Below are 9,534 nucleotides of genomic sequence, written 5' to 3'. Positions count from 1 at the left end.
TGCAATGAACTTGTTTATTTTTCATTGAATGATATATGTCTAACAAGTAATCATTGTTTGATTCCAAGATGAGCTTTTGTAACGATTATACATAATTCATAGAAAATGTGAAACACATACTGCAGTCGTCATCTTACAGTGTAAAACAGATTATCTGTCGTACGACATTTAACGTACATTACAGAAAAAAAAAAATAGCGAATAGATACTTTATTTTCTCAATGAAAGCTCAGACTTATATATTACTTGTGTGATTTTTAGTGTAAGAGTAGGGGTGCAGAGTTTGATGATATGAAGATATTTGAATTTTTGGCATTTTAGCAGAATCAGTCTTTAATGTACTGACCACGTCATTGTCATCTTTGTATACCATGACTCATCTTTTGCATTCTACAAAAATACAAACACATAATATGTTCAAAAGTTGGAAAAAACTACATACATAATAAGATTTCTAAATTTTTACTTCATTATGTGTAACGTAACGATAGCACAGTAGTAAGCTCTGCGCTCTCGTCTCCAAAGGTCCTTGGATCGATACCTCAATTTGACATTTCATTTTTCCAGCTGAAAAAGGGAAACAACATAAAACTTTCACGACATTTTTTCTATTTTGTTTCGTTAGAGATCATTAAAAATAATGAAACAATTAAATCGTTGATTGTTTGAAATGTGAAGTTTAATCTTAACATAAATCTTTTAATTATCACGTGGTTTCCAATCAATAAAACTTTAGTTTATCTCTTACGCGTGCTCTCAAAAACAAAAACAAAAAATAAAAACTTGATAAAAAAAAAAATAAACAAAATAAGAACGCTATTCAAATGAAGTTTATTGAACACTAAATGGGACGACAATCAAACATTGTATCATATAGTGTTGGTAGCGTCCTCAGGTTACACGGCATCAGGTCTTACATCTAGTTTGAATCTGAAAACAACACGAGGCAAGTGTAGCGAACATCTCTCAGAGATTGTAAGTATATGAACACAAATGATAAACATTGTTTTACAGCGGACTGCCATGACTATAACCAATATTTTCTACTGTCTACATCACTACATCTGTGTTATGTCTGTGTTGTAAAGCTACTTGACGGTGTGTCTACAGAATACATTGTTCTTTACTCTGAAAATCCTCACGGAAAAAAATGTTGTTTACACTGAACAACCTCACGGAATTCATTGCTGTTTACACTGAAAAAAACCACATAATACATTGTTGTTTACACTGAAAAAACTTCAAGGATTGCACTGTAGTTTACACTGAAACGCACCTCATGGAATAAAAAATATATAAACTTTATTTATTTTACAACAATTGCGAAACAAGTTATTTCAACTTATACTAATAATGGTTGCTGGCCCAGATGTAAGCGCGCGAGGGGTCTTATTGTGGGAGGAAACCAAAGTACCCGGGGAAACCCCACATGGTCGGGCAGGCGACCTTTACCTTTTCATGTCCGTTCCAGGGGTCGAACCCAAGACGGCTATGTGAAAGGCGAGTGCGTTACCACTGCGCCACCCGACCACCTCAAGGAATAAAATGTACATTGTTGTTTAAATTGTTATTTTCACGAATGTCTTGGAAAAAAAACTACAAAAATATGTACCCAGTATATTTACCTCAGCAGCTAAGGGATTCAAGCCATGTGCGGGCAGGTGCCAGCATCATCTGGTAATTGGAATCTGATCGACAAGCGTCGGGGAGGTTTCTATCACAGGTGAGGAATGGCTCTTTTACACTAGAAAAATATCGCAAAATGTATGACAAGTCAATGTAAGTTACATTTCCAAAACCAAAAATAAAGAGATAAAGACTTGTTATATACACCTTTGTTCTTACTTAAAACCTTATCTATATTAATGCCACGCTTCCTAATTTAGAACGTTCAGTATACGTAGGCAATTCAAGCAAAACTCTACATAAAAAAAATGAGCCATTGTTTCCAAAGATATTTACAAAGTAGAAGATAATTAGATATACCCATACAGTTTTCATCGACGCCTGTCTTTCGAAATCCTACATTATCACGTGATATGTTTTCTTATAAAAGTTCATCGCATAAATTATAAAGATAGTGTTAATCTGAGGTACACTTGTAAGAATGATCGGTTACACGATATTTTTTAAATCTAAGATTTGAAAATTACAATCACCATAAACTTTGTTTAGAACTTGCTATTGACACCACGAGTGATAACAAGGAGAACAGAATATTTCTTGTTACCTGCATAATGTACCTCCGCTTTCGATCTGTGTAAGTAGAGTTGCGCATGGTTCCATGTCAGTCAATCCACAACCGCCTAGGAGATAATATAAACTAAAAAAAAACTATAGATACGAGATAACATGAGTGGAAAAGCCTCCATGTTCGTAAAAAATTGAACCCAGTACACAGGAAAGACGAGTTTCAAAAACATCCAAAATATATTTTTTATTCCGCGTCTAAAAATTTGCGCTTACAACGAAGCATTATTTATAGGTTTGAGAAAGAAGTTCTGGGCGTTTAAACATGTCTGTGTTAATTTTAGACAATATGCCATTCTTTGACTCACCTGCTCCACATAAAGTGTTTAAATAGGACAGAATCTGATCCAGTCCTAGTTTTACGACGGAAGCGCTACAATGTTCAGGTATCCTGTCGACACACTGGACAAACTGGGGCTGCGTTGATCTGGACAAACGTACACACGTATTTTGGTTTAATCATACACAATATTTACAGGGGTAGATATACGTTGTACATGTTACACGTAAAAACTTATTATAAACATTACTGCGAGAGAAAAGTTGCCCCCCAAAATAAACAAGAATATCATGGTTTCTATAAAAGTATATAATATCTACCGTTGATGCTACACCAGTTTTCTTGTCGTAACACACAAATCTGTTACCATACATAACGGTACATGTTTATTTAATTCAGTCCTTTGCTTGTTTTCAAAAGGAAAAACTAAACAACGAAAATATAGCACTATTTTCCTTCTAGTTAAAATGTATCTATGTCCGACATGCGTTTCAGAACTACGGACTCTTTCCATAACCCCAATGCACGGGGTGCTTATTTTCCTTACTTCTTTTGGACGGAGTTCTGACGTTCATTGACTTCGATATACAAAGGTGACAGAATGTAAGAGTAAAACAGAGCGATGGATAGACATGGAAAAAAGTTCCTGCTTCATCGACTACAGTGGTCATGTAAATATTGTGTGTCTAAACCCGGTCGGTTAACAAAGAAAAATACATGCATTATCGACGAGCATCGATCACATTGAATTTTACACCACACCAGGAAATAACAGAAAGAGATACACAATAATGTTACAATGCTAGGATGACTTCCCCAATACTCACCAACAACAGGCCTCTTTCGAAATCTCGTATTGTAAGGTTTGCAAACTTACGTGCATATTCTAGTCATGTTCTGAGGAGAATCAAAATCACCGAGCTGAAGAGCAGACAAACACCCATCAGCTGTCATATCACACATCGTTTCCTCAATGGCTCTCTTGCCTGTAATGGAAGCAATATCTTAGGAATGAATAATCACCAGCTGACAACAAACAAAATGTCGATCATCCATGTCCTTAACATTTTTCAATTTCACCCAACACCAGTAACCGGATTTTATTCGTCGACTAACAATAATGACCGGATTTTATACGTCGACCAACACTAGTGACCGGATTTTATACGTCGACCAACACTAGTGACCGGATTTTATACGTCGACCAACATTAGTGACCGGATTTTATACGTCGACCAACATTAGTGACCGAAATTAACACGTCGACCAACACTAGTGACCGGATTTTCTACGTCCACCAACACTAGTGACTGGATTTTATACGCCGACCAACATTAGTGAACTTATTTTATACGTCAACCAACACTAGTGACCGGATTTTATACGTCAACCAACACTAGTGACCGGATTTTCTACGTCGACCAACATTAGTGACCGGATTTTATACGTCGATCAACACTTATGACCGGATTTTATACGTCGACCAACACTAACGACCGGATTTTATACGTCGGCCAACACTAATGACCGGATTTTAAACGTCGACCAACACTAGTGAACTTATTTTATACGTCTACCAACACTAGTGACCGGAATCTATTCGTCGACCAACACTAGTGACCGAAATTTACACGTCGACCAACACTAATGATCGGATTTTATACGTCGACCAACACTAATGATCGGATTTTATACGTCGACCAACACTAGTGACCGGATTTTATACGTCGACCAACACTGGTGACCGGATTCTATAAGTCGACCAACATTTGTGACCGGATTTTATACGTCGACCAACATTAGTGACCGAAATTAACACGTCGACCAACACTAGTGACCGGATTTTCTACGTCGACCAACACTAGTGACTGGATTTTATACGTCGACCAACATTAGTGAACTTATTTTATACGTCAACCAACACTAATGATCGGATTTTATACGTCGACCAACACTAGTGACCGGATTTTATACGTCGACCAACACTAGTGACCGGATTTTATACGTCGACCAACACTGGTGACCGGATTCTTTAAGTCGACCAACATTAGTGACCGGATTTTATACGTCGACCAACATTAGTGACCGAACTTAACACGTCGACCAACACTAGAGACCGGATTTTCTACGTCGACCAACACTAGTGACCGGAATCTATTCGTCGACCAACACTAGTGACCGAAATTTACACGTCGACCAACACTAATGACCGGATTTTATACGTCGACCAACACTAATGACCGGATTTTATACGTCGACCAAAACTAGTGACCGGATTTTATACGTCGACCAACACTAGTGACCGGAATCTATTCGTCGACCAACACTAGTGACCGAAATTTACACGTCGACCAACACTAATGACCGGATTTTATACGTCGACCACCACTAATGATCAGATTTCATACGTCGACCAACACTAGTGACCGGATTTTATACGTCGACCAACACTAGTGACCGGATTTTATACGTCGACCAACACTGGTGACCGGATTCTATAAGTCGACCAACATTAGTGACCGGATTTTATACGTCGACCACCACTAATGATCAGATTTCATACGTCGACCAACACTAGTGACCGAAATTTACACGTCGATCAACACTAATGACCGGATTTTATACGTCGACCAACACTAGTGACCGAAATTTACACGACGACCAACACTAATGACCGGATTTTATACGTCGACCAACACTAATGACCGGATTTTATACGTCGACCAACACTAGTGACCGAAATTTACACGACGACCAACACTAATGACCGGATTTTATACGTCGACCAACACTAGTGACCGAAATTTACACGTCGACCAACACTAGTGACCGGATTCTATACGTCGACCAACACTAGTGACCGAAATTTACACGTCGACCAACACTAATGACCGGATTTTATACGTCGACCAACACTAGAGACCGAAATTTACACGTCGACCAACACTAATGACCGATTTTATAGATTTTATACGTCGACCAACACTAGAGACCGGATTTTATACGTCGACCAACACTAGTGACCGAAATTTACACGACGACCAACACTAATGACCGGATTTTATACGTCGACCAAAACTAGTGACCGGATTTTATACGTCGACCAACACTAATGACCGGATTTTATACGTCTACCAACACTAATGACCGGATTTTATACGTCGACCAACACTAGTGACCGGATTTTATACGTCTACCAACACTAATGACCGGATTTTATACGTCGACCAACACTAGTGACCGGATTCTATACGTCGACCAACACTAATGACCGGATTTTATACGTCGACAAACTCTTGTGTCCTCCCTCCAGTAAGGATACGACATCTCTATTTTGCCGGAGAAAGACAGATTACACGTACTGAACATATACACATACTTAACCAATAGTAGTGAATTAAGACGTGCGTGATGTGACTGACTGATTTGCACACTGCAGATTACAAATCAGTCATCATTAAAACAAATGTTGTCATTTGCTTGATCTTGTTTCCATATTTGTAAGAATATATTTGTCTCGTTATTCATCTCCTCCTCGGGTAGATGTCCTTCCCTCGAGCTAGGAAAAAAATCAAATTAATAACACAATACACACCGTACAGTGGTGTCGCGGCAAGCACGAAATTTCTCACAATACACACCGTATAATGGTGTCGCGGCTGGCACGCAATGTCTCACAATAAACACCGTACAGTGGTGTCGCGGCAGGCACGGAATGTCCTACAATAAACACCGTACAGTGGTGTCGCGGCAGGCACGGAATGTCCTACAATAAACACCGTACAGTGGTGTCGCGGCAGGCACGGAATGTCCTACAATAAACACCGTACAGTGGTGTCGCGGCAGGCACGGAATGTCCTACAATAAACACCGTACAGTGGTGTCGCGGCAGGCACGGAATGTCCTACAATACACACCGTACAGTGGTGTCGCGGCAGGCACGGAATGTCCTACAATAAACACCGTACAGTGGTGTCGCGGCAGGCACGGAATGTCTCACAATAAACACCGTACAGTGGTGTCGCGGCAGGCACGGAATGTCTCACAATAAACACCGTACAGTGGTGTCGCGGCAGGCACGGAATGTCTCACAATACACACCGTACAGTGATGTCGCGGCAGGCACGGAATGTCCTACAATAAACACCGTACAGTGATGTCGCGGCAGACACGGAATGTCCTACAATAAACACCGTACAGTGGTGTCGCGGCAGACACGAAACGTACTGCACTCTACACCATACAGTGGTGCCGCGACAGACACGATCGAAATATTCAGATTTTCTTTGTTTATTTTTTATTTCTTTCATTCTTTTTTTTCGAAAAGACAAGGTTGTGTTTTGTATTTTCGATTTTCTAAATCATGTTTGAAGTAACGCGACATATTTTTAAAAAGTCACAGTAACTAATGTCCTGTATTTGTTACGTGTGTTAGATGTTTAGTGATATCAGTGATCTGTGTCATCTTGTTATCGTAATCTCTAACCACTTTAGATTTCAAATTCTTTAATCAGAATCCCAATTCCTAACATAAGATGGTAGGATCAACAGTAATTCGTACAGTGAAAAAAATACAGAACATCAGTTTCGGTTATAACTCTCGGTGGTATGGAAAAAAACATCCAGAACACACCAATATGTCAACACAATCATAATCAAAACTCGAAATCCTAAAGCCCTGGTCAACATATGAACAAAGGTACACAGAGACTCTTGGAAAGAAGACCTGGTATTTCGGTAGAGTAAGCGTCTTCTGTTTCATCGACACCCGCCATGTAAACCTTGGTCAATACAAGTAAGTAATGTCCACTTCTCAACTAAGAACTAAGGATACAACAATGGAACCAATGTGTCTAGCACTAAACCAGATGCCGCACAAATAACTGCATATTGAAGATGGATTTCATGATAAAACGAAAATCGGATGTGCCATTCAAGTTTTATTTATTTTTAAAAAATGAAAAATTTATTTGGGATATCAATAATTTGATCACATGATTACAATATATAATGATTTCCGACCATGGCATCGATGAATTACTTTTACTACCTCGCATTTCTTTTTGAAATTCCATGCATGACATGGCATCAAAACATTCAAGATAAAATTGTTTTAATTTGACAAATAGCCAAAGGAAAATAAATATAAATTAAAAGGTTACAAAAACCACCAAAAGCTTTCTCTATCCAGTTTGTGAGTGCAACATCCGGTTTGCAAACGATGTCTAGAGAATACATGTGTCTGTAATAGTAATCATAATGATTAAATTATTTTCATCAAATGCTTTGTGAATTTTTTTAAATCGCTCTTAAAGTAAATTTGAAATTTAGATATGTAGTTTAAATGAATTTATGAAATAATGTTCTATAGAGAAGGTTACGGATTATTTACATCTATACATTGTTACCTAGATTATCACGAGAACGTCACGGAATATATCTACCTTGTTACCTAGATTATCACGAGAACGTCACGGAATATATCTACCTTGTTACCTAGATTATCACGAGAACGTCACGGAATATATCTACCTTGTTACCTAGATTATCACGAGAACGTCACGGAATATATCTACCTTGTTACCTAGATTATCACGAGAACGTCACGGAATATATCTACCTTGTTACCTAGATTGTCATGAGAACGTCACGGAATATACCTTGATACCTAGATTATCACGAGAGCGTCACAGAATATATACATATATCCACCTTGTTACCTAGATTATCACGAGAACGTCACGGAATATATCTACCTTGTTACCTAGATTGTCATGAGAACGTCACGGACTATACCTTGATACCTAGATTATCACGAGAGCGTCACAGAATATATACATATATCCACCTTGTTACCTAGATTGTCACGAGAACGTCACGGAATATATCTACCTTGTTCCCTAGATTATCATGAGAACGTCACGGAATATATCTACCTTGATACCTAGATTATCACGAGAGCGTCACAGAATATATACATATATCCACCTTGTTACCTAGATTATCACGAGAACGTCACGGAATATATCTACCTTGTTACCTAGATTGTCATGAGAACGTCACGGAATATATATATATATATATATATATATATATATATATACCTTGATACCTAGATTATCACGAGAGCGTCAGAGAATATATACATATATCCACCTTGTTACCTAGATTGTCACGAGAACGTCACGGAATATATCTACCTTGTTCCCTAGATTATCATGAGAACGTCACGGAATATATCTACCTTGATACCTAGATTATCACGAGAATGTCACGGAATATATGCACATATCTACCTTGTCACCTAGATTATCACGAGAATGTCACCGAATATATCTACCTTGTTACCTAGATTGTCACGAGAACGTCACGGAAAATATATACATATCTACCTTGTTACCTAGATTATCACTAGAACGTCACAGAATATATCTACCTTGTTACCTAGATTATCATGAGAACGTCACGGAATATATCTACCTTGTTACCTAGATTGTCACGAGAACGTCACGGAATATATGTATATATCTTGATACCTCGATTATCATGAGAACGTCACGGAATATATATATATATACATATATATACCTTGATACATAGATTATCACGAGAACGTCACGGAATATATCTACCTTGTTACCTAGATTATCATGAGAACGTCACGGAATATATGTATATATCTTGATACCTCGATTATCATGAGAACGTCACGGAATATATATATATACCTTGTTACCTAGATTATCATGAGAACGTCACGGAATATATGTACATATCTACCTTGTTGTCAAAATTATCATGATATTGTCACGAGAGTTTTTCTTAAAGTGGACTTGTCCAAAGACTTAAAGTGTCTTGTAAGTAAAATTGTCTCTACTATAAATATCAAAACGTAACAGTCGTCTACTACACCTGTGATATACATACCTGGCATTGCTGTCACTAGCCATACAGACAACGTGAAGAAAAATAGTCGAAAAGCCATTTCCACTGTCTGTCCTTTT

At 38.1% G+C, this 9,534-nt stretch overlaps 1 protein-coding gene across 1 annotated transcript; it reads right to left on the bottom strand.

The window, feature by feature from the left end:
• Positions 1 to 866: 866 nt before the first annotated feature.
• LOC132563845 (uncharacterized) lies at positions 867 to 9,534 on the bottom strand. Its single transcript, XM_060228597.1, has 6 exons — positions 9,458 to 9,534; positions 3,408 to 3,516; positions 2,559 to 2,677; positions 2,231 to 2,306; positions 1,626 to 1,744; positions 867 to 930 (listed from the first exon to the last, which is right to left on the bottom strand). The coding sequence occupies exons 1-5, from the start codon at positions 9,513 to 9,515 to the stop codon at positions 1,627 to 1,629; spliced, it is 480 nt and encodes a 159-aa protein (XP_060084580.1). The 5' UTR covers positions 9,516 to 9,534; the 3' UTR covers positions 867 to 930; position 1,626.

Source organism: Ylistrum balloti, unplaced genomic scaffold (assembly GCF_031769215.1).
Source record: "Ylistrum balloti isolate Yb309-2 unplaced genomic scaffold, AGI_CSIRO_Ybal_v1 Utg371882, whole genome shotgun sequence".
NCBI lineage: Eukaryota > Metazoa > Mollusca > Bivalvia > Pectinida > Pectinidae > Ylistrum > Ylistrum balloti.
Note: the sequence above shows the minus strand (reverse complement) of the source record. Positions and strands in the feature narration are given on the sequence as shown.

Bases quoted from the DNA above. Each gene is read 5' to 3' on its own strand.
- LOC132563845 (XM_060228597.1), bottom strand. From the start codon at position 9,515: ATGGCTTTTCGACTATTTTTCTTCACGTTGTCTGTATGGCTAGTGACA. The intron at 2,307-2,558 runs GTGAGTCAAAGA...ATTATCTCCTAG, and splicing joins AAACACTTTATGTGGAGCAG to GCGGTTGTGGATTGACTGAC. The intron at 1,745-2,230 runs GTAACAAGAAAT...ATATTTTTCTAG, and splicing joins AGCGGAGGTACATTATGCAG to TGTAAAAGAGCCATTCCTCA.